Source organism: Bombina bombina, chromosome 7 (assembly GCF_027579735.1).
Source record: "Bombina bombina isolate aBomBom1 chromosome 7, aBomBom1.pri, whole genome shotgun sequence".
Lineage (NCBI taxonomy): Eukaryota > Metazoa > Chordata > Amphibia > Anura > Bombinatoridae > Bombina > Bombina bombina.
The window spans coordinates 213,313,492-213,339,564 of NC_069505.1; the positions used below are offsets into that span (position 1 = coordinate 213,313,492).

The 26,073-nt window shown below is 37.8% G+C and overlaps 1 protein-coding gene across 1 annotated transcript in view; it reads left to right on the plus strand.

Moving 5' to 3' along the window:
* SCUBE2 (signal peptide, CUB domain and EGF like domain containing 2) overlaps positions 1-20,154 on the plus strand; it is a 246,157-nt gene extending 226,003 nt beyond the window's left edge. Inside the window, exons 22-23 of the mRNA XM_053720602.1 lie at positions 14,214-14,293; positions 19,403-20,154. Coding sequence (XP_053576577.1) covers positions 14,214-14,293; positions 19,403-19,555 — 233 coding nt within the window. The 3' untranslated portion in view covers positions 19,556-20,154. The remainder of the gene's footprint in view (positions 1-14,213; positions 14,294-19,402) is intronic.
* Positions 20,155-26,073: the final 5,919 nt, after the last annotated feature.

Here is a 26,073-nt window from a genome sequence, read left to right on the forward strand (position 1 = left end):
TTCAGACTGTCAGTTTCATTATTTGGGATAATGCATATGAATAAATATTTTTTTCTTACCTTAAAATTTTTCATTTGACTTTTTTCCCTGCGGGCTGTTAGGCTCACAGGGGCTGAAAATGCTTCAATTTATTGCGTCATTTTTGGCGCGAACTTTTTTGGCGCAAAATGTTGTAATTTCCAGGGCCCTAATTGACGCCGGAAGTTTTTTTCGTAGTTGCGTCATTTTTCATGTATACGTGTTACAGACGTTTTTTTGGGCCAAAAAATGTGGACGTCGTTTTTTCGGCGTCACAGGATGTAGCGTCATTCTTGGCGCCAAAAATATGGGCATTGTACTTGGCGCCAATAATGTGGGTGTCATACTCGGCGCCAAAAATGTGGGCGTCATTTTTGTTTCCACCTCTTTCCACATTATTTAAATCTCACTTTTCATTGCTTCTGGTTGCTAGAAGCTTGTTTATTTGGCATTTTTTCCCATTCCTGAAACTGTCATTTAAGGAATTTGATAATTTTGCTTTATATGTTGTTTTTTCTATTACATATTGCAAGATGTCTCAACCTGACTCTGGATCAGAATCTACTTCTGGAAAGACGCTGCCTGATGCTGGTTCTACCAAAGTTAAGTGCATTTGTTGTAAACTTTTGGTATCTATTCCTCCGGCTGTAGTTTGTGTTAGTTGTCATGATAAACTTTCTAACGCAGATAGTGTATCCATTAGTAATAATCCTTTACCTGTTGTCGTTCCTTCAACATCTAATGTTCAGGATGTCCCTGTTAATGTAAAATAATTTGTTTCTAATTCTATTAGGAAGGCTCTGTCTGTTATTCCTTTTTCCAGTAAACTAAAAGGTCTTTTAAAACTTCTCATATTTCAGATGAATTTTTAAGTGACCGCCATCATTCTGATTTATCTGTTTCTGATGAGGATCTTTCTGGTTCTGAAGATTCTGCCTCACATATTGACACTGACAAATCTTCATATTTATTTAAGATGGAGTTTATTCGTTCTTTACTTAAAGAAGTATTGATTGCATTAGATATGGAGGAGTCTAATCCTCTTGATACTAAATCTACTAAGCGTTTAAATTCGGTTTTTAAACCTCATGTAGTTATTCCAGAAGTTTTTCCAGTTCCTGATGCTATTTCAGAAGTAATTTCTAGGGAATGGAATAGTCTGGGTACTTCATTTACTCCTTCTCCAAGGTTTAAGAAATTGTACCCTGTGCCATCTGATAGATTAGAATTTTGGGACAAGATCCCTAAAGTTGATGGGGCTATTTCTACTCTTGCTAAACGTACTACTATTCCTACAGCGGATAGTACTTGCTTTAAGGATCCTTTAGATAGGAAGCTTGAATCCTTTCTAAGGAGAGCTTATTTATGTTCAGGTAATCTTCTTAGACCTGCTATTTCTTTGGCTGATGTTGCTGCAGCTTCCACTTTCTGGTTGGAGGCTTTCGGGCAACAAGTATCAGAACATAATGCTTATAGCATTGTTAAACTTCTTCAACATGCTAATAACTTTATTTGTGATGCCATTTTTGATATCATTAGAATTGATGTCAGGTATATGTCTTAAGCTATTTTAGCTAGAAGAGCTTTATGGCTTAAATCTTGGAATGCAGATATGACTTCTAAGTCAACTTTGCTTTCTCTTTCTTTCCAAGGTAATAAATTATTTGGTTCACAGTTGGATTCTATTATTTCAACTGTTACTGGGGGGAAAGGAACCTTTTTGCATCAGGACAAAAAATCTAAAGGTAAATACAGGGCTGCTAATCGTTTTCGTTCCTTTCGTCAGAATAAAGAACAGAAGCCTGACCCTTCCCCTAAAGGAAAGGTTTCCGTTTGGAAGCCTTCTCCAGTCTGGAATAAATCCAAGCCTTTTAGAAAGTCAAAACCAGCTCCCAAATCCACATGAAGGTGCGACCCTCATTCCAGCACAGCTGGTAGGGGGCAGGTTACGATTTTTCAAAGATATTTGGATCAATTCGATTCACAGTCTTTGGATTCAGAACATTGTTTCACAAGGGTACAGAATAGGTTTCAAGGTAAGGCCGCCTGTGAGAAGATTTTTTCTCTCTCGCATTCCAGTAAACCCAGTGAAGGCTCAGGCATTTCTGAAATGTGTTTCAGACCTAGAGTTGGCTGGGGTAATTGTGCCAGTTCCAGTTCTGGAACGGGGTCTGGGGTTTTACTCAAATCTTTTCATTGTACCAAAGAAGGAGAATTCCTTCAGACCAGTTCTGGATCTAAAAATATTGAATCGTTATGTAAGGATACCAACATTCAAAATGGTGACTATAAGGACTATTCTGCCTTTTGTTCAGCAAGGGCATTATATGTCTACAATAGACTTACAGGATGCATATCTTCATATTCCAATTCATCCAGATCACTATCAGTTCCTGAGATTCTCTTTTCTAGACAAGCATTACCAGTTTGTTGCCCTTCCGTTTGGCCTAGCAACAGCTCCAAGGATCTTTTAAAAGGTTCTCGGTGCCCTTCTCTCTGTCATCAGAGAACAGGGTTTGCGGTTTTTCCTTATTTGGACGATATCTTGGTACTTGCTCAGTCTTTACATTCTGCAGAATCTCATACGAATCAACTTGTGTTGTTTCTTCAAAGACATGGTTGGAGGATCAATTTACCAAAGAGTTCTTTGATTCCTCAGACAAAGGTAACCTTTTTGGGCTTTCAAATAGATTCAGTGTCCATGACTTTTGTCTCTAACAGAAAAGAGACGTCTGAAGTTGTTTTCAGCTTGTCGAAACCTTCAGTCTCAATCGTTCCCTTCGGTAGCTTTGTGCATGGAAATTCTAGGTCTCATGACTGCTGCATCGGACGCAATCCCCTTTGCTCATTTTCACTTGAGACCTCTTCAGCTTTGTATGCTGAACCAGTGGTGCAGGGATTATACAAAGATATCACAAATAATATCCTTAAATCCCAATGTTCGATCTTCTCTGACTTGGTGGTTGAATCACCATCGTCTAATTCACTGGGCCTCTTTTGTTCATCCAACCTGGACTGTAATCTCAACAGATGCGAGTCTTTCAGGTTGGGGAGCTCTATGGGGATCTCTGACAGCGCAGGGGATTTGGGAATCTCAGGAGGCGAGATTACCAATCAACATTTTGGAACTCTGTGCGATTTTCAGAGCTCTTCAGTTCTGGCCTCTTCTGAAGAGAGAATCGTTTATTTGTTTTCAGACAGACAATGTCACAACCGTGGCGTATGTCAATCATCAAGGTGGGACTCACAGTCCTCAAGCTATGAAAGAAGTATCCCGGATACTTGTATGGGCGGAATCCAGCTCCTGTCTAATTTCTGCGGTTCATATCCCAGGTGTAGACAATTGGGAAGCGGATTATCTCAGTCGCCAGACGTTACATCCGGGCGAATGGTCTCTTCAGCCAGAGGTATTTTTTCAGATTGTTCAAATCTGGGGACTTCCAGAAATAGATCTGATGGCCTCTCATCTAAACAAGAAACTTCCCAGGTATCTGTCCAGATCCAGGGATCCTCAGGCGGAAGCAGTAGACGCGTTGTCAATTCCTTGGAATTATCATCCTGCCTATATCTTTCCGCCTCTAGTTCTTCTTCCAAAAGTGATTTCCAAAATTCTAATGGAACGTTCGTTTGTACTGCTGGTGGCTCCAGCATGGCCTCACAGGTTTTGGTATGCGGATCTCATTCAGATGGCCAGTTGCCAACCTTGGACTCTTCCATTAAGACCAGACCTTCTATCTCAAGGCCCATTTTTCCATCAGGATCTCAAATCATTAAATTTGAAGGTATGGAAATTGAACGCTTGATTCTTAGTCATAGAGGTTTCTCTGACTCAGTAATTAATACTATGTTACAGGCTCGTAAATCTGTGTCTAGGAAAATTTATTATCGAGTCTGGAAGACTTACATTTCTTGGTGTTCTTCTCATAAATTCTCCTGGCATTCTTTTAGAATTCCTAGAAGTTTACAGTTTCTTCAGGATGGTTTGGATAAAGGTTTATCTGCAAGTTCTTTGAAAGGACAAATCTCTGCTCTTTCTGTTCTTTTTCACAGAAAAATTGCTAATCTTCATTGTTTTGTACAGGCTTTGGTTCGTATCAAGCCTGTCATTAAGTCAATCTCTCCTCCTTGGAGTCTTAATTTGGTTCTGAGGGCTTTACAGGCTCCTCCTTTTGAACCTATGCATTCTCTGGATATTAAATTACTTTCTTGGAAAGTATTGTTTCTGTTGGCCATCTCTTCTGCTAGAAGAGTTTCTGAGTTATTTGTTCTTTCTTGTGAATCTCCTTTTCTGATTTTTCATCAGGATAAGGCGGTGTTGCGGACTTCATTTCAATTTTTACCTAAGGTTGTGAATTCTAACAACATTAGTAGAGAAATTGTTGTCCCTTCATTGTGTCCTAATCCTAAGAATTCTCTGGAGAGATCTTTACATTCTTTGGATGTAGTAAGAGCTTTGAAATATTATGTTGAAGCTACTAAAGATTTTAGAAAGACTTCTAGTCTATTTGTTATCTTTTCTGGTTCCAGGAAAGGTCAGAAAGCTTCTGCCATTTCCTTGGCATCTTGGTTAAAGTCTTTGATTCATCATGCTTATGTGGAGTCGGGTAAGTCCCCGCCTCAAAGGATTACGGCTCATTCTACTAGGTCAGTTTCTACTTCCTGGGCTTTTAGGAATGAAGCTTCTGTTGATCAGATTTGCAAAGCAGCAACTTGGTCTTCTTTGCATACTTTTACTAAATTCTACCATTTTGATGTTTTCTCTTCTTCTGAAGCAGTTTTTGGTAGAAAAGTACTTCAGGCAGCTGTTTCAGTTTGATTCTTCTGCTTATAATTTCAGTTTTTTTCATTATTACGATTAAAACTTTTGATTTGGGTTGTGGATTATTTTTTCAAAGGAATTGGCTGTCTTTATTTTGACCCTCCCTCTCTAGTGACTCTTGCGTGGAAGTTCCACATCTTGGGTATCTGCTATCCCATACGTCACTAGCTCATGGACTCTTGCTAATTACATGAAAGAAAACATAATTTATGTAAGAACTTACCTGATAAATTAATTTCTTTCATATTAGCAAGAGTCCATGAGGCCCACCCTTTTTGTGGTGGTTATGATTTTTTTGTATAAAGCACAATTATTCCAATTCCTTATTTTTATTGCTTTCGCTCCTTTCTTATCACCCCACTTCTTGGCTATTCGTTAAACTGAATTGTGGGTGTGGTGAGGAGTGTATTTATAGGCATTTTGAGGTTTGGGAAACTTTGCCCCTCCTGGTAGGAATGTATATCCCATACGTCACTAGCTCATGGACTCTTGCTAATATGAAAGAAATGAATTTATCAGGTAAGTTCTTACATAAATTATGTTTTTTACCTATTTAAAACTATTGTTGACATCAATCGTTTGATACAAAATATAACTTTGAAGGGTCATTTTTCGGGAGTGGTAACACCACAAAGTGATACAAACCCTACAGTAGACTGGGTAGCCACCATCCTAAATACAGATTTATCCTTTTCTGAATCATGTGATTTGGTTTCACTTAACACTCTCTCTAGAGAAAGTGACGTCATTGATACGTCTACCTAAATTAATAACAGGATTAATAACTATATTAAAGAAGCAAACCGCCAACTCCAAGACACTCAAAGTTATACTACACTGACTTCAAACCCTACTTGTCGCTTCCAGAGAGACTTGTTGCACCTTCTAGATGATGGTGTTGAAGGAGAGCACATAGATAGAAATACATCCACATATATTTATGTTGAGCATCCAGTGACCCCGGTTTTCCACCATCTCCCGAAGGTGCACAAGTCTCTCCAGGATGTCAACGGTTGCCCTATTGTTAGCGGCATAGGGTCCCTCTTCGAGCATCTTTCTCAGTGGCTCAATTCCATCCTACACCCATTTGTGGAAGCATTGCCCAGTTTTTTAAGAGGTACCAAACAGCTAGTCAGACAGGTTGACAATATAATCTGGGAAAATGATATGTACAGGTGGACTACGATTGATGTGACTGCCCTCTACTCCTCCATCCCCCATGCCTTTTTTCTTCGGGAATGGTCTGTCTTTTCTGCTGAGTTTCAGAGATATATTTTAAGAGTGTCTCATTTTTTTTTTTTGCTCACTCATAATTTCTTTGAGTTTGAGGGGAATTTCTATCTCCAGAGATGTGGGACAGCTATGGGGTCAAATTTGCCTCCTCATATGCCAACCTCTTTATGGGGTGGTGGGAGCTGTCCCACATCTTTGGAGATGAGAAACCTTACAGAGGGAACATAGTGTTCTATTGTCATTTTATAGACGACCTGATCCTGATATGGAAGGGCAATATGGAAGAGTTTGAGGATTTTATATGCAGGATACACTGTAATGATATAGGCTTGACATTTACGTTTCAAACACTTCAAAGTGACATCAACTTTCTGGATGTGGTATTAAGTGGCACTCCAAACAATAAAATAAAAAACAATCTATATAGGAAACCTATATCCGGTAATTCCTTGCTTCATGCCAGAAGTTGCCATCCTAGGCACATGCCCTACACTATTGCGAAAAGGCAATTAATAAGGGTGAAAAGGAATTGCCCTGACATAGATGACTGCCAGACCCAGATGTAGAAGGTAACCCAACGCCTGAAACAAAGAGGGTACCCCAAAAGGATTGTTAGGAGGGTTAATAGGGAAGTTTCTTCAATAAATAGATCAAGTCTCCTTGTTGATAGGCAGCACGAGAGAAAGGAGGACCATACTGGAGTTACATTTGTCATGGAGTATAGCTCCCAGTATGAGGAGTTTTGTAAAATAGTCAAACACCATTTTACGATGCTTGTTGCAGATGACAGACTCATTGACTGTGTTCAGGCAGGGGTTCGATGTTCCTATCGCAGGAATAAAACCTTGGGTAACTATTTATCTCCCACTTTTTAAAGTCATCGGCCAACCAAGCTACTGCTTGGTTGAGCAGCAAAGGATCATATAGGTGTGGTAGCTCCAGATGTGGAGTATGTGAGTATCTCACTATTTCTGACACCTTCCAGTCGACTGTAACTGGTAAAATTTACAATATCAACTTCTGTTTAAACTGTACTTCAATATATGTCATATATTGTATTACTTGTACTAAATGTGGAAAGCAGTATGTAGGTCTCACTATGAGAGACATTAGATCTAGAGTGAGAGAACACCTATACACTATTCGGGTAGGAAAAGCAACCACTCCATTGGTGCAACATTTTTAACAATTAAATAACAAAGATCTCTCCTGTTTTTCTTGGCAACAAATAGACATGATTCCTCATCCAAAAAGAGGGGGTGATAGGAATATCATGTTACAAAAACGTGAAATGCTGTGGATATTTAAGCTTGAGACTAGGGTACCTTTGGGACTCAATTCTGAGTTTGATTAAATCAACTATTGGGAATAATATCCCATTTAGGTACTTTATTGGGTCATATCTTGTGTTTAACATCCTTCATTTAGATTTGGATATATATATTCCCCCTGTCCTAAGCTATCAGCATCATATCCTATATGCCCTAGTAAGAATCCCTCTGTCGAGGAAATATGACAGCCCCTATATATTTTATATATATATATTTTATATAGATGACATTTATGCAGCGCTCCCATACTGCTATATCCTAATGTTGTTATTGGTGCATTTAGCTGCGTCTCCCCAATCTTTGAACAATATTTTATGAGTGGTTTCTATATGAAACTTTACCCTTGGTACACAGTATGGGACTAATACTTTATACTCTCTCGCTCCCCCTGTATATATTTTGAATACCTTTCCTACCTCTACTGGTATTATGTGGCCTGATATTAATACATCTTTTATGTGGTTTTTCAACTTCACACTTAATGTTGTATGGACAAGCTATGGCACTATTGTCTCTCATATTTATATACATATTTGTCCCTCATATTTATATACATATTTATATACAAGTTCTGTCTCATTGCATATATGCATTCACTCACTTATTACAGCCATAAAATGGTTCTACAGCATTTACATATTTTTTGCCTTTGTGACATATGTAGCCTTGTTCTTATACTGCTACATTTGATACATTATACTATATGTTCTTTACAAGTGTTCTTGAACTGGTTACTGTTAGGTTCTTAAAGGGTTACAAGCTCTGGGCATGATGTTTTTAATTGGCAATTGTGTTTTTAGCCAATGATAATACATGTAAATGTGTACTTATACTTCATCTGTGACTGAATGTTCTCCAGCTTCCCTGACATGTTTCGCCAAAAAAGGCTTTGTCAAAGCCTTTTTTGGCGAAACATGTCAGGGAAGCTGGAGAACATTCTCCTTTTTTAACTTAAACAACAGTGTGAATATGTGGTAGAATGCTTTATTAGAATTTAATTTAAAACGGTATGTTTGTGTGTGAGTGTTACCTAGGGAAAAACCGAGCTGTCTAATCTTACATTGATTATTTTTACTAGTACCTTACGAATTGGAATCTAACTCAGGATTCAGTATGTGTACTTTTGATTAAAGCCTTGAGCAAGTTCGGCTCTGATTTCTCTAGGTCTCAATTATATAGAGACCCTGTTAATTTACAAACCGGTAATTCCAAATATACTAACTTTAACACCGGAGCATTTTATATTGGCTTTATAACGATCCTACTACATTCATATATGGAATAAATACCCTGGAGCAGTATTTGACTGCAGTACAGGGGATACTTCCAACAGTGCACCAAACACACTGACTAGATCACGGGTGGTAATATTTATAGCAATTACTTAACTTTTCTATATCCAAGCGGACTGCACGCAGTATATTTGGCAGTATAGAACTAAGGTACTGGTTGTATCACAACGGGGGTTATATAAAGGTGAAATATTTCTAACAATATCCTGACATTATAGTTGCTGCTTCATAACAGCCACCCACCGGAACAGGTGGTAACTAGTTGTTCATCAAGATCTAAAGCACTATTACGTTGAGCACAAGCACAGTGCAATGCCATAATGAATAAACCACTACTAAAATAGAACTAGTATTATACACTGAGTGGCAATTTTTTGTTTATAATATTGTCAGGTATACAATAAACCTATTAACTGAACCCATCGTGTACTAATATAGAGTACTGTATGATTTCTATTCTGAATAACAATACAAGAGCACTCTTTAACCTGTTATGCTACCAGAAGCAAAGCAGTCTATATGATATTGGATTTAGAGTCATTCTGCAATATAGAGTTAAATATCTAGTACCCGGTAGAGAACATATATATGAATGCTATAACTATATTACTGAGTGCACATTCACAATTTTTAAGTTTAATTTGTGCAAGTAATGTTCACCCTGATATACTAATACTAGATGTTAGTAATTTATAGTGTCTACTCATCCTGGTGTGATTAGACAATTGTAGGATACTTCAGAGCACCATACTTATTTCTAAGACTCTGACATTATAACAACCAATAGGGACATTTTAATCAGGGTTCCCTATATGCAAGTATTATCACTCACTCTCTCCTTACAGAGGATTACACTCGAATAGGGGGTCCTGCAGTTTGAATGCGATATAAGTCCCTAATATAAAGGGCTATATCCAAGATTTGTATATATATACATATAATTACATATACATAACCCCCTTTAAGAGTGTACATATCCTGGAGAACATACTACGTACTGTCCTGATAATTCTCCTTTGGAGCTGCATTCTCCCATCTTCTCACTGCTTGGAATTTTTTTAAAAATACCCCCTTTTTTTAATTTGATATAACCAATAAAAGTTAAGTTTTAATTCGCCTTTTCCTGGGCCTCTTTACCTTTGGTATCCATGGCCATTTACCTCAAATTTGCTGTTGAGTGCTAATCAAGTACATTCTTTCAATTGTTTTTTGCAATTGATAATTCTAGTTTGTCTCTTTCAATGTACAGCACCTAAGTCCCCGAGCACATTTTTTGATATTTCTCACACCCAATGAGAACAGGATAAATATTGGGACACAGCAACCGTAGTGCCTTTGTCTTTTTTCTTTCTCTTTTCCATAGTAAGATTAGTAACCTGGCAGTAACCACAAGACGTATTGTTTGTGTACTATTGATGTTAGGGAGCTATGATGTTATCGCCATAGTAAGATTAGTAACCTGGCAGTAACCACAAGCCGTATTGTTTGTGTACTTTTCATGCTAGGGAGCTATGATGTTATCGCCATAGTAAAACTGGTAACCTGGCAGTAACCACAAGCCGTATTGTTTGTGTACTATTCATGTTAGGGCTCATAGATTAAAGTTTGTCCCAACTAATAAAAAAAATAGAATCAAACTAATTGAGAGAACTGGGAGAATAGGCGATATTTTGTGAAATTCTATATAGGGGGACTTTTGGTAAAACTATTTTATGTTTTTTGTTATGATGAGTTATTTGGCACAGGGGTAGGAACATAAATTGTCAAAATGGGCTAAGTCGCCCCTCTGGCAATGCAGAACTTTGTGTATTTTTAAATGTATGTAATATTTGTACGGTTAGATATTTTATGCATTATTTAGATGATGATGATGATGAATAGTGACAAAAATAATGTTCTTTTTTCTGATTTTTTAATTAAACCATATAAGTAAGATATAATACATTTTGCTATTTTGGCAACTGATGCTAAATGAGGGACAATACAGTGTGCGTTTAGGAAATAATGTCACCTGTGCTGCTATTTTCTGTGTGCGCCTCATCACATGGCAAAAACATGTAATTTGTTTGGCATTTCATATGGGGGTATTTTCTCATAGCATGATCTTTCTGCAAACTAAAAGTTATTTTCTAAAAATGATTGGTCTGTTGAAAAAAATAAATCAATATATAATTTGTGTGGGTACCTCCCAAAAAAGTTAAAATTTATGTGTAAATGCATTTAAGGCCACACAGGGGGTGTGAAAATGGTTCAGCAGTGAAAGGGTTAAAGCAAAGAAAACATTACCACAAGGGACGTTTTTACTTATTTATACATTTAGATATATACACAGTATATATTTATATAGGACTGGCTGCTTCGTTTAGTGTATAGTTCTGCTGGTATTTATGTGTATCTTTCTGGATGGTACAGCATAAACAAAAGAAAGTGTCCGTATACCACTAACTACTGTATATTGATAATACAGGGTGAGGTGAGCAGCACTTGAACCAATGCCTTGTTTGATATTGATCAGATGCAAACAGCGCTGCTATAAGTAATGCCTTTGCTGTATCAATCAGTGACTGGCAGCGTATGATTAGAGGAACTTCAATACATCCGCAAAATAATGGCAGATGTGTCATATAGTCCTGCGTGCCTCATAAACAAACATCCCCATCGGGTACATTAGTACTGCAGCGTCTTCAGCTGCTCACCTCAACGGATCCACGCCAACAGTAGATAACCACGTGACCGCAACATCCAATGCGGTAAAAGTAAAGACAGGATCCAGCGCTGCTATGATTGAGCTCAGTAACACGGCAGTGAAATAACAATAGCAAAGCTCATGTCCGATAAAAACAAATACAAAAACTTTATTGGTGACAATAGTCTTTTAAATACAGAATTTCATACCATGACTGACAGTAAATAGGTGAAAGGCTGTCAGTCATGGTAGGATACTCTGTTTTTAAACGACTATTGTCACCAATAAACTTTTTCTTTCTGGATGGTGTCATGTATGGCATAAGATATTATTGTTTACACTTGGTCCCATCCCCTCTTAAAGCTGACCCATTTTACAGATGCAAATATACAAATATTCTAAAATCCAAACTATTCCGTAATCCAAACGTTTCCCGGTTCCAAGCAAGATTGTACAAGATTCTGTATAAAGTAAACTAGTTAATTAAAACTTGCAGTATAAGACTAGAAGATAAATAGTGGGCATTTGTCTAATACTGCAGCATATTACCTGTATATTTGTTTAATTCTTTATCTCCAGCAAATGTAAATAATGAGCTGAAAAATTCCACTTTTTCAACATATTTACAAAGCTGCAATACATGTTTGTTGAACCATCTTAATCAACAGCTGTGTGAGATTACACTGAATGAAGCAGAGCTTTTCCTTTTATTCCTCCGGAAAAGCAATCTACGGACTCAGCTGCTACTTGGCAAAATATGTACCCAGTTTAGCAGAAGAATTTATATGAAGTATTAACAAGAGGTTGTTTATTTCCACAATAAATATCTAAAGGTCAATAGGATGTGCAATAAAATCCCCCCGATACTTTCACTTTATGTTATGGTTTATCGTACAATGAAACCAAACCAATGGACACAGTTAGTAGCTGGTTAGAGTAGTGTAAATGTAACTTCATTTTCAGCACATCTGCACCTGGCAGTCATTTTTACATGCAGAGGCTTCCAGTCTTTCTGTTATTCTGCTAAAGCAGGGGCAGCCAGAAGCAGCGGTGTCTCCATAAATCAATTTAAGGGGGACACTTCCCAGAGGCCCCTTTGTTGTGGGCGTGGCTGTGATGGGAGGAGGTCCACAAGCAGAGTCAGAACAGTCACAAGGCGCTAGCGGCAAACCCAATGCATTATCCGATTGGTTGTGCATCCGGTGACCTCACAAACAAATGATACCAAGAGAAAGAATCAAATTAAATAATAGAAGTAAATTGGAAAGTTGTTTAACATGATATGCTCTAACTGAATCGTGAAAGTTTAATGTTGACTAGACTGTCCCTTTAAGAGCCGGCCCATTACTAGAGCACTATATGGCAGCAGTTTTGCAATAATGTTATCCATTTGCAAGAGCACTAGAGAGCAGCACTATTTCCTGCCAGGCTTTAGATGCTACTTAGGTATCTCTTGAAAACAGAATATCATGGGAACGAAGCAACTTAAGTCATAGAAGTAAATTGGAAACTTTTTTTTTTAATAATATCCTCTGTCTGAATCACAAAATAACATTTGTGGGTTTCATATCCCTTTAATAATAAAGCTACTGTTCCGTTCTAAACAGTTGGATGATGATTAACATATTGATGTCACTTTAACACCTTAAAGGAACATTAAACCCCAATTTTTTCTTTCATAATTCGGATAGAACATACAATTTTAAACAAATTTACAATTTACTTCTATTATTAAATTTACTTAATTCTCATGTTATCCTTTGCTGAAGGAGCAGCAGTGAACCTCTGGAACCTAGCTGAACACATCTAGTGAGCCAATCACAAGAGACAAAAGTGTGCAGCCACTATTCAACAGCTAGCTCCCACTAGTGTAGGATATGTGCATATTCTTTTTCAACAAGGGATACCAAGAGAACAAAGCACATTTGAAAATAGAAGTGAATTTAAAAGTGTCTTAAAATTACATGCTCTATCTGAATCCTGCAAGTTTAGTTTTGACTTTCCTATGCCTTTAATTTCTAAATCACACAAAAAATGTTTAGGTAATACAAATAAAAAAAATCAAACAAATATGTTTTACTGCTTAAACTCATTTTATAAATTATCTTATATCTTTGCCATAACAAAATATTCTTCCACTCTTTGTAGATTGCTTTAATCCTAGGCAAATGTAAACTTTATAAAGAGAAAATATTATACTAATCTCAAGGTGTGAAATACATATAAAACCCTGCACTAGATACTGCAAATTCATGCTTAAAGGGACAGTGTACTGTATATTTTTCTCTCTTTAATTTGTATCCATTTTACCTGTTGTTTATAAATTTGAAATAGCTGCGTTTGTCTGTGGTATCCCCACCTATACTGAAAATGTAAATACTTAAGTATTGGCTATAGGAAAGCTATGTAAAGATAGAAGAAATTACAATCCCAGTTGGGTTGGGGAAATAAGAAGTAAAATTGTATTTTTCAGTTCTCTCTATAAGTACTGTGGTTTGGTATACAGAAAAAAGATAAGGAAGCATTATTTGTCTACAGAAAGTAAAACAAAAAGGAGAACTGGTTTCCCTGCAAGCCCAGCCCATTTAAATGAGCTTTGGTATCAAAGAACAAAAACAGATATTTCCTAAAGAAGGACATTCTCATATATTTTATACTCTGCTGCTGGTAAAAAAAAGTAATTGGAAACAGATTAAGGGGAGAACAATTTTACAGTATACGGTTTAATGAAAGAAAAAAGGACGTGTGACATTGGTACTGTCTTTTATACACATTTTAGTTTAATACCTGATATTGCAGCTACATACTGATTCATGTATTTTGTACATCTGCAGAGGATTACCAGGAGTTAATAGAAGATATAGTGCGTGATGGAAGATTATATGCATCCGAAAATCATCAAGAAATTTTAAAGGTATTTATTAACCGTTATGATTTTGCATGTTTTGTTTTATGTCTAATTCACTAAGTAGTTTTGTTGCGTAAAATAACATAATTCTGATGTGTATCCTCACACATTTCCAGAAATTTCTGCTTTTTCTCTCTTAAGTAAGAATTTAAACTCCGGCATGAGTGCAAGTTTACTCTTTTTACATTTAAACTCTCTAATTTTAATAGATAAAGTGCAAATTAAAATCTATTTAACAACTTAAACGTGGAACGTTGTGTATATATAAGCCCCAGACACCAAACACCTATATTTCATGGGTTAAAAGTCTCAAACGTTGGTCATTTTGCTAAAATCTTTAATATGTGATTATTAACAACATAACACATGAGTTGAATGTGAACCTGTAAACTTCAACATAACAGCGAGGTACTAAATCTCCAGAGCTTTGTAGATGCCTGATAAGTCCTTTTACATTAAATAATAACATCACATACATAAGTAGACTCTTAGTACACTATAGACACACAGGTGATATATATTAACAAACAAGCCCTCTGTGAAGTATCTTCAGTAGTTTGTGCTTAAACTATGCACAAAAATACCTGCTAATTCCTCAGATAGCTCATCTAATTCTCAGACTTCTTTGTATAGTATTTTAAAGTAAATAAAATAATTACTAGGCTTACTACATCTAGGTGTACAGTACTCACGTTTAGATAAAGTCACAGGGACCATAGATAGAAAGTAGCCAAATTTTCAGTCTTGTGATGTCTGGATGTCTATTGAGGCCTTTGTCAAAAACTATAAACCATAAATAAATGAAAACTTAATTAAATATATACAAAATCAGAAGAACTTAGTGACTCAAAATCAATATAAAAGTTATTTTTACTGAAATACTGAAAACACCTACTGCACAGTCACAAACAACATTGAGCAAATTCCACTTTTAAACTTTTTATCTCCAAATCTAATTTTTTTTCTAAACCCCTTAAGGATCGGGCATTTCAGACAAAAACTTCCCTAAAAGACCAGAGCATTTTTAGCATTTTTGCCATCGCTACATTTAAACAAAAATAGAGCATTTTTTATATTTACCTTTCAAAACTATATATATATATTTTTAGTAGACAACCCAAAGTATTGATCTAGGCCCATTTTGGTATATTTCATGCCACCATTTCACCAACAAAAGGCGATCAAATAAAAAAAAAAAAGTTAACTTTTTCACAATTTTAGGTTTCTCACTGAAATTATTTACAAACAGCTTGTGCAATTATTGCACAAATGGTTGAAAATGCTTCTCTGGGATTCCCTTTGTTCAGAAATAGCAGAATTATGGCTTTGGCATTGCTTTTTGGTAATTAGAAGGCCGCTAAATGCCGCAGTGCACCACCCGTGTATTATGCCCAGCAGTGAAGGGGTTAATTAGGTAGCTTGTAGGGAGCTTGTAGGGTTAATTTTAGCTATAGTGTAGAGATCAGCCTCCCACCTGACACATCCCACCCCCTGATCTCACCCTGACCCCCCTCAAACAGCTCTATTCCTTCCCCCACCTTACATTTGTCGCCGCCATCTTAAGTACTGGCAGAACATTTGCCAGTATGAAAATAAAAGCCTTTTTTTTTTTTTTAATAATAATTTTATTTTAAAATATATTTGCTGCAGTGTAGATTCCCCCCTAACCCCCAACTTCCCTGATCCCCCCCCATAAAAGCTCTCAAACCCTCCCCCCTCTACCTATTTGCCAACATCTTAGGTACTAGCAGCTGTCTGCCAGTACCCAGTTTGCTGCAAAACAGGTAATTTAAAATAAATAAATAATAAAAGTCAAATTTTTCGTCCCTGTAGCGTGGCCGAGAGGTCCCACCCACTCCTGTCCTCCTACAGCGATGGGCTGCCCACCCACCTTCCTCCTTAAACGATCGACACCACCGCTGTCCGATGCAGAGAGGGCCACAGAGTATTTCTGCAGTGTCCTACTTGTGGGGTATGCAGAAATAGAGCAATCTCGCTATTTTGAGAGAAGCCCAGGACTGCAGCGACGTACAGACATTATGCCCCTTAAGGGCATAACAACCAGCGTTGTACAGGGTATGGCGCTGGTCGTTAAGGGGTTAATCAAAGCTAGGAAAATTCTACAAATAATGTTTGTATTCATGCCAAATTTAATGTAATTACTGTAGTACATTAGTTTTCAATGTAGTTTTGTCTAAAAATTATCATATAACCATACAGAAAAATGTAAAATCGTAAATGGCTATGTAAGTGTAAAGAGAAAATGCTCTAATGTTAAATGATTTTATTGACCTATTGCTTCTATGCGATCGGGTTTGCGTGCAAGTAGGGTGTTATTTTTTTTTTCTCCACAATTTTTTCTCTACAATTTTTTCTCTACAATTTTTTCTCTATTGACTTTTAAAGGGGATTACATGAACGTGTATGCAATATTCTAAGTTCGTCTTTTTGCACTTGTTGGGTTAGCGCATTTTACTTTCAACACATAAAACGATCGCAATCCTACGAGTGCAAAAAGCTGAATTAGAGCGCAATTAACGCTCGAGCGGGGGCATTAAATAACGCTCCACTTGTAATCTGGCCCTACCTAAATGCTATATAGACTGATGCATTAAAAGAAAAGATTTTTATTTATGTTTCTGTCAATCTGCAAGTCTGCTGACAATTATTATGCTCTATATACAGCACAATATTTCCCATGCAAATGTATAATTAATAGTATGGTATATTTTGTCAAAAAAGATGACAGCTCGCCAATACCTGACATTCTGTGTCATGGAGTCTTAGATAGTCAGCCTGCAGCTGTTTCCTGCACACACATGCATGTTTGTGTGTCTATGTGTGTATATGTATGTGTGTGTGTGTGTGTGTATATATATATATATATATATATATATATATATATATATATATATATATATATATATTTATATGTGTGTGTATGTATGTGTGTATATATATATATATATATATATATATATATACAGGGAGTGCAGAATTATTAGGCAAGTTGTATTTTTGAGGATTAATTTTATTATTGAACAACCATGTTCTCAATGAACCCAAAAAACTCATTAATATCAAAGCTGAATAGTTTTGGAAGTAGTTTTTAGTTTGTTTTTAGTTATAGCTATTTTAGGGGGATATCTGTGTGTGCAGGTGACTATTACTGTGCATAATTATTAGGCAACTTAACAAAAAACAAATCCATGGATTCTGTCAGTGTTTTGATCTGTTCACCATCAACATTGCGTGCAGCAGCAACCACAGCCTCCCAGACACTGTTCAGAGAGGTGTACTGTTTTCCCTCCTTGTAAATCTCACATTTGATGATGGACCACAGGTTCTCAATGGGGTTCAGATCAGGTGAACAAGGAGGCCATGTCATTAGATTTTCTTCTTTTATACCCTTTCTTGCCAGCCACGCTGTGGAGTACTTGGACGCGTGTGATGGAGCATTGTCCTGCATGAAAATCATGTTTTTCTTGAAGGATGCAGACTTCTTCCTGTACCACTGCTTGAAGAAGGTGTCTTCCAGAAACTGGCAGTAGGACTGGGAGTTGAGCTTGACTCCATCCTCAACCAGAAAAGGCCCCACAAGCTCATCTTTGATGATACCAGCCCAAACCAGTACTCCACCTCCACCTTGCTGGCGTCTGAGTCGGACTGGAGCTCTCTGCCCTTTACCAATCCAGCCACGGGCCCATCCATCTGGCCCATCAAGACTCACTCTCATTTAATCAGTCCATAAAACCTTAGAAAAATCAGTCTTGAGATATTTCTTGGCCCAGTCTTGACGTTTCAGCTTGTGTGTCTTGTTCAGTGGTGGTCGTCTTTCAGCCTTTCTTACCTTGGCCATGTCTCTGAGTATTGCACACCTTGTGCTTTTGGGCACTCCAGTGATGTTGCAGCTCTGAAATATGGCCAAACTGGTGGCAAGTGGCATCTTGGCAGCTGCACGCTTGACTTTTCTCAGTTCATGGACAGTTATTTTGCGCCTTGGTTTTTCCACACGCTTCTTGCGACCCCGTTGACTATTTTGAATGAAACGCTTGATTGTTCGATGATCACGCTTCAGAAGCTTTGCAATTTTAAGAGTGCTGCATCCCTCTGCAAGATATCTCACTATTTTTGACTTTTCTGAGCCTGTCAAGTCCTTCTTTTGACCCATTTTGCCAAAGGAAAGGAAGTTGCCTAATAATTATGCACACCTGATATAGGGTGTTGATGTCATTAGACCACACCCCTTCTCATTACAGAGATGCACATCACCTAATATGCTTAATTGGTAGTAGGCTTTCGAGCCTATACAGCTTGGAGTAAGACAACATGCATAAAGAGGATGATGTGGTCAAAATACTCATTTGCCTAATAATTCTGCACTCCCTGTATATATATGTATGTGTGTGTGTGTGTTTATTTATATATATATATATATATATATATATATATATATATATATATATATTTATATACATGCACATATCACACAAACACTACTTCATGCATCACACACACACACTACTACACACAAACACTGCTACACGCACCACACAAACACTGCTATACGCAACACACAAACTCTACTACACACAACTTACAAACACTTCTTTACACACTTTACAAACTCTACATATACATACTCACACTACACAAACACTGCTACACGCACCACACAAACACTGCTATACGCAACACACAAACTCTACTACACACAACTTACAAACACTTTTTTACACACTTTACAAACTCTACATATACATACTCACACTACACAAACACTGCTATACGCAACACACAAACTCTACTACACACAACTTACAAACACTTCTTTACACACTTTACAAACTCTACATATACATACACACACTACACAAACACTGCACACACATTTGCCAAAACATTTACTCTATCGTATTAGGTCTACATGATCACTAGCTCATTTATAGGTGGAAGTTGTACACATCAAGAGAAGGAAATAACGCTACACGCATGTGTTTTACAGGTTTTGTTGCCCTTCAGGTTTAGTGAAGCTCTTTTACAAACAAGGCTCTTGCCAGTTCCCTAATCTTAATAATTAAGAAAACTAATTTGTAAAATGTTTATTTTTTTCAGGATAAGAAGCTCATAAAAGCTCTGTTTGACGTCCTGGCCCATCCTCAGAACTATTTCAAATACACAGCTCAGGAGTCCAGAGAGATGTTCCCCAAATCTTTCATCCGACTGTTGCGTGCTAAGGTGTCCAGATTTCTACGACCTTATAAATAATAATATTTATCTACATAGGACTTTTTTATATAACCATAAAAACGGATTTCAGATTGCGCCATTCTTTTGCACAGAATGATCAGTCATTAAGGGAAAAAGGAGTTGTAATGTTACTTGCTTGCTTTGTAAATATGTCAATGACAGACTTTTTAAGTTGTTTTCCAAGCATGTTAGATTTTTTTTTTTTTTTGCTGTGCTGCCTCAGCACCAGAAATAAGCGAGAGCACATTTACAGCGCAGTGTTTCGTAACGCTGATTTGATTCATACCTGCTCTGCGGCAGATACATGCAGGAGACAGAATAATTTTGTACCAGAACAGTTTAGTGTATATGTAACTACGCTGATGACATTCACTAGTCTGTAAGTGGACTCCTTGTTTACACTTCTCTTCTATAAACTGGAGCTGAAATCTTCCAGAAAACCTTATCAGTTTCACCACATATGAAAAAAAGCACAAACACGCTGAAGACTTCCTGCTGACATTCGTTCTAAATCCTTGTTCAGTTCAGCAAATGTTATTTTATCAACAAAGAACACGTTATGCAGTTCAACCAATATTCCTTTTTTATTTATTAATATAAATCAGTATTTTAAAAGACGGATCTTCATCTTTTTTTGGATTCTGAAGTGACATTTTTATTATGGCATGAATTAGTAAAGGGATTAATATAATCACCTAATTAAATGGAGCTTTGGAAAAGCTGAAGATGCTCAAACGTTGGTGCATGTAGCACTGATGCTATGTGATGTAATGACTTTCTCATGCTTGGGCGGCAGACAAGTGACAGGCTATGAAGAATCTTTATAAGACTATACGTATACATGTAGGGAATCTCTAAGATTAACAAAGATCACATTGTTGGTATGATATATGTACGGATTGACAAAGCCTGGATGTGAGGACACCATGGATTCTAACTTTTTTAGAACCTACTACACTTATCCCTATGTATAATCATTCCTTGTCTCCTAACAATTGTATGACTTGCTTCTCAGTATTCTGGCTGGCTTCTCAGTATTCTGGTTGGCTTCTCAGTATTCTGACTGGCTTCTCAGTATTCTGACTGGCTTCTCAGTATTCTGGCTGGCTTCTCAGTATTCTGGCTGGCTGTTCATTATCCTGACTGGCTTCTCAATATTCTGACTGACTTCTCAGTATTCTGGTTGACTTCTCAGTATTCTGGTTGGCTTCTCAGTATTCTGACTGACTTCTCAGTATTCTGGTTGGCTTCTCAGTATTCTGGTTGGCTTCTCAGTATTCTGACTGACTTCTCAGTATTCTGGTTGGCTTCTCAGTATTCTGGTTGGCTTCTCAGTATTCTGACTGACTTCTCAGTATTCTGGTTGGCTTCTCAGTATTCTGGTTGGCTTCTCAGTATTCTGACTGGCTTCTCAGTATTCTGGTTGGCTTCTCAGTATTCTGACTGGCTTCTCAGTATTTTGGCTGGCTTCTCAGTAGTCTGGCTGGCTTCTCAGTATTTTGGCTGGCTTATCAGTATGCTGACTGGCTTCTCAGTATGCTGACTGGCTTCTCAGTATGCTGACTGGCTTCTCAGTATTCTGACTGACTTCTCAGTATTCTGACTGGCTTATCAGTATTCTGGCTGGCTTCTCAGTATTCTGGCTGGCTTTTCAGTATTCTGGCTGGCTTTTCAGTATTCTGGCAGGCTTCTCAGTATTCTGACTGGCTTCTCAGTATTCTGGCTGGCTTCTAAATTGCGCAATAATCTGTCAATTCTAGTCTTAATGTATGTCTAGTATACTAGTAAAATAAGACAATGCAATATTGAATATTGTTATTTCTCTCTCAATTTTTAATCCCTATGTACAATCATTCCTTGTCTCCTAACAATTGTATGACTGGCTTCTCAGTATTCTGACTGGCTTCTCAGTATTCTGACTGGCTTCTCAGTATTCTGACTGGCTTCTCAGTATTCTGGTTGGCTTCTCAGTATTCTGGCTGGGTTCTCAGTATTCTGGTTGGCTTCCCAGTATTCTGGTTGGCTTCTCAATATTCTGACTGGCTTCTCAGTATTTTGGCTGGCTTCTCAGTAGTCTGGCTGGCTTTTCAGTATTCTGGCTGGCTTCTCAGTATCCTGACAGGCTTCTCAGTATTATGGCTGGCTTCTCAGTATTCTGAATGGCTTCTGGCTGGCTTCTCAGTATTCTGACTGGCTTCCCAGTATTCTGGCTGGCTTCTCAGTATTCTGGTTGGCTTCCCAGTATTCTGGCTGGCTGTTCAGTATTCTGGCTGGCTTCTCACTATCCTGACTGGCTTCTCAGTATTCTGGCTGGCTTCTCAGTATTCTGACTGACTTCTCAGTATTCTGACTGGCTTCTCTGTATTCTGACTGGCTTCTCAGTATTCTGCCTGGCTTCTCAGTATTCTGGCTGGCTTCTCAGTATTCTGACTGGCTTCTCAGTATTCTGGCTGGCTTCTCAGTATTCTGGCTGGCTTCTCAGTATTCTGACTGGCTTCTCAGTATTCTGGCTGGCTTCTCAGTATTCTGGCTGGCTTTTCAGTATTCTGGTTGGCTTCTCAGTATTCTGGCTGGCTGTTCAGTATTCTGGCTGGCTTCTCTGTATTCTGGCTGGCTTCTCTGTATTCTGGCTGGCTTCTCAGTATTCTGACTGGCTTCTCTGTATTCTGGCTGGCTTCTCAGTATTCTGACTGGCTTCTCAGTATTCTGACTGGCTTCTCTGTATTCTGGCTGGCTTCTCTGTATTCTGGCTGGCTTCTCTGTATTCTGGTTGGCTTCTCAGTATTCTGGCCGGCTTCTCAGTATTCTGACTGACTTCTCAGTATTCTGGTTGGCTTCTCAGTATTCTGGTTGGCTTCTCAGTATTCTGACTGACTTCTCAGTATTCTGGTTGGCTTCTCAGTATTCTGGTTGGCTTCTCAGTATTCTGACTGACTTCTCAGTATTCTGGTTGGCTTCTCAGTATTCTAGTTGGCTTCTCAGTATTCTGGTTGGCTTCTCAGTATTCTGACTGACTTCTCAGTATTCTGACTGACTTCTCAGTATTCTGGTTGGCTTCTCAGTATTCTGACTGACTTCTCAGTATTCTGGTTGGCTTCTCAGTATTGTGGTTGGCTTCTCAGTATTCTGACTGACTTCTCAGTATTCTGGTTGGCTTCTCAGTATTCTGGTTGGCTTCTCAGTATTCTGACTGACTTCTCAGTATTCTGGTTGGCTTCTCAGTATTCTGGTTGGCTTCTCAGTATTCTGGTTGGCTTCTCAGTATTCTGACTGGCTTCTCAGTATTTTGGTTGGCTTCTCAGTATTCTGACTGGCTTCTCAGTATTTTGGCTGGCTTCTCAGTATTCTGACTGGCTTCTCAGTATTTTGGTTGGCTTCTCAGTATTCTGACTGGCTTCTCAGTATTTTGGCTGGCTTCTCAGTAGTCTGGCTGGCTTTTCAGTATTTTGGCTGGCTTATCAGTATGCTGACTGGCTTCTCAGTATGCTCACTGGCTTCTCAGTATGCTGACTGGCTTCTCAGTATTCTGACTGACTTCTCAGTATTCTGACTGGCTTATCAGTATTCTGACTGGCTTCTCTGTATTCTGGCTGGCTTCTCAGTATTCTGACTGGCTTCTCTGTATTCTGGCTGACTTCTCTGTATTCTGGTTGGCTTCTCAGTATTCTGGCCGGCTTCTCAGTATTCTGACTGGCTTCTCAGTATTCTGGCTGGCTTCTCAGTATTCTGGCTGGCTTCTCAGTATTCTGGCTGGCTTCTCAGTATTCTGGCTGGCTTCTCTGTATTCTGACTGGCTTCTCTGTATTCTGACTGGCTTCTCAGTATTCTGGCTGGCTTCTAAATTGTGTAATAATCTATCAGTTCTAGTCTTAATGTATATCTAGTATACTAGTAAAATAAGACAATGCAATATAGAATATTGTTATTTCTCTCTCAATTTTGAATACATTTGATGCTGGCAATGTATATTAACGGGACTCAGAATGAGAAATACATTTATTTACTCAACTAATATTTTCTTTTTTAGTAATGGGTGCTAAATGGCAGTTTTAAGATGCTCTGCCACATTCAGTATAAGTTCTGTTGGTTATCATAAGCAAGTTCTGGTTTAGCTAGCTCGTATAGTGTAAGCCATGGCTCAATGGTTTGTCATTCCGACATCTACTAAATGCAGCTGAATATTTGATACAAGAAGGCTGAATGCTATTGAATCATTTAAATGTCAGTCTGTTTTACTTATTAACCTTCTGTCTCTACCTAACACCCATCTACAAATATCAAGCAGAATGAGCTAAAACCTGAACACAACATTGAGCTGCGCACCCCTTAAAAAAGGCTTAAAGAGATATTCCAGTCAAAATTAGAATGGGCTTGGGTACATTTCTGTTTGATGATAAACATTGTTGCAAAACACATGCATTAGCAATGTATTAGCAAAAATACTTTTAGTAAAAGCTATAGTTGTTTCAACTCTGTGCACCTGCATTTGCTCAGGGAACCTATGGTGCTTGTTTAATCTGGTAATGATTCAATTTGCATCATTGCTGACATGATAAATCCTTACTGACTCTGAGCAGCTGCAGTATTTAAAATGCTGGTGCACTGAGAATATCTAGGTATGCTTCACATGCAGAGAAATGCTAACGCTAAAACAGTGATAACTAGAAGCATATTTGCCTATAGATGTATATTGTAAATATGTTCCTATTCAAAAATCTAATTCATCGTCTATGTGCATTTCAGTTTTAACCAGAATGTCCCTATAAAATACCTGGTATCTATCACATAAAACAAAGGGCTTTGGAACCCCTGACTGTACTGCACACGTCAGCCCCAATAGCAATGTATACTGTAAATGTTGCTCACTACAACCTTAAGGGATATGATTAGTGTTTGAGCGTATTGTATTGTGAATGTGAATCCAAAGGGTACGAGAGTGGCTGCAACACAACCTTTTTAGCCCTCTCTGGCATTCCTAGGGTCACTGGAAGATTATACCCCTAAGGGGACATTACAGTTATTTTTTGTATGTGCTTCAGAAACTAATCACTGTAGTCACAACATAAATGTGCAATGATTTGCAGTCAATGTACACACCCCTTGAAAAGTCACTTGTGTTGTTTATCTCCTTTCCTGTGCCCAATTAAGGAGAGATATAAATGAGCTCCTGCGCTGATCAACAAATCACTGTTCAGCATGCACTTCAGCCACTTAGGGAGCCCTGGAAAAAGTAGAATAAATATAATAAATAATGGAAATATTAATTTTTTTCACTGTGTAAAATTAAACATTTAGGGCCAGATTACAAGTGGGGCGTTATTTAACGCTCCCGCTCCTGCGCTAACTTTGCTAGATGTAAGCTTCTTGTGCAAGTTGGGTAGCACTCGTATTACAAGTTGAAAGTAAAACGTTTACACTCTTGCACTTACCCAATTCGAGCAAAAAGCCAAAGGGAGGATATTACGAACACGTTAACTTATTTCCCAATATTAGTCAATGGAGCAAAAAACACCCTACTCGCGCGCAAACCCGATGGCAAGTGCGCTAACCCGATATGAAAAGAATATGAATATTTCACATTCCAATGTTCTTGACATAGAATAATATGTTCTATTTATTCATAAATACATATTTCTATATATATCTCATGATATTTTGGTACAATGTGTATATAAATATATATATCTATCTATATATATTCATATTTTCATGTCGGTTAGCGAACATGAGAATATGCGATCAGGTTTGCATGCAAGTAGGGTGTAAGTTTTTTTTCCAACTTTTTTGCTTCATTGACTTCTATGGAGAAATACATGAAAACGCACACAATATTCTAAGTTTGGCTTTTTGTGCTCATCGGTTTAGCGCGCAAGGGAAAATAGTTTACTTTCAACTCATACTATGAGCGCAACCCGACGCGTGCAAAAATCTAACTTCTAGCGCAGTTAACACTCGAGTGGGAGCGTTAAATAGCGCTCCCCTTGTGATCTGGCCCTGTAAATGTTGTAATAAGACTCTATAAATATAAAATCTTTACTACCACCAAGTAGCAAATGGTAACACATGTTCTGTAGGTTTAGTTTTTTTTGTTTTACAAGACTATTTTTCTAGGTTTTGTATTATAAAATGCTCTTATTACTTTAATATTGTGATACATTAGATCTTAGACATGGGCACTGGCAGCCTCGTTAGCTGCTGAATGTGTAAGTAAGTGGCCTCTCGTTGACTTGCAGGGGGCCTCTTGTTGGATTTGCAAATATCTTAGTGTGGTGATCTCTCACAAGCAAAAGGCTCAGAAGAGAAAAGTCAGAGGGGCCGTCTAGTTCTGCATTTGGCAGCTGACGAATGCCAATGTCTAATAAATCTAATAGTACTGAATATTAGTTTATTTAATTACAAGTGGTGCACAATGGATACTGGAGGGTGTATTATCTTGCACACGCTAAGAATAACACAATCTGATGTTAAAAACTTTATCCAGAGCATATTATTGCTTTTAATGGATATCACAGGGAGCTCACTAGCGCACTTGTACC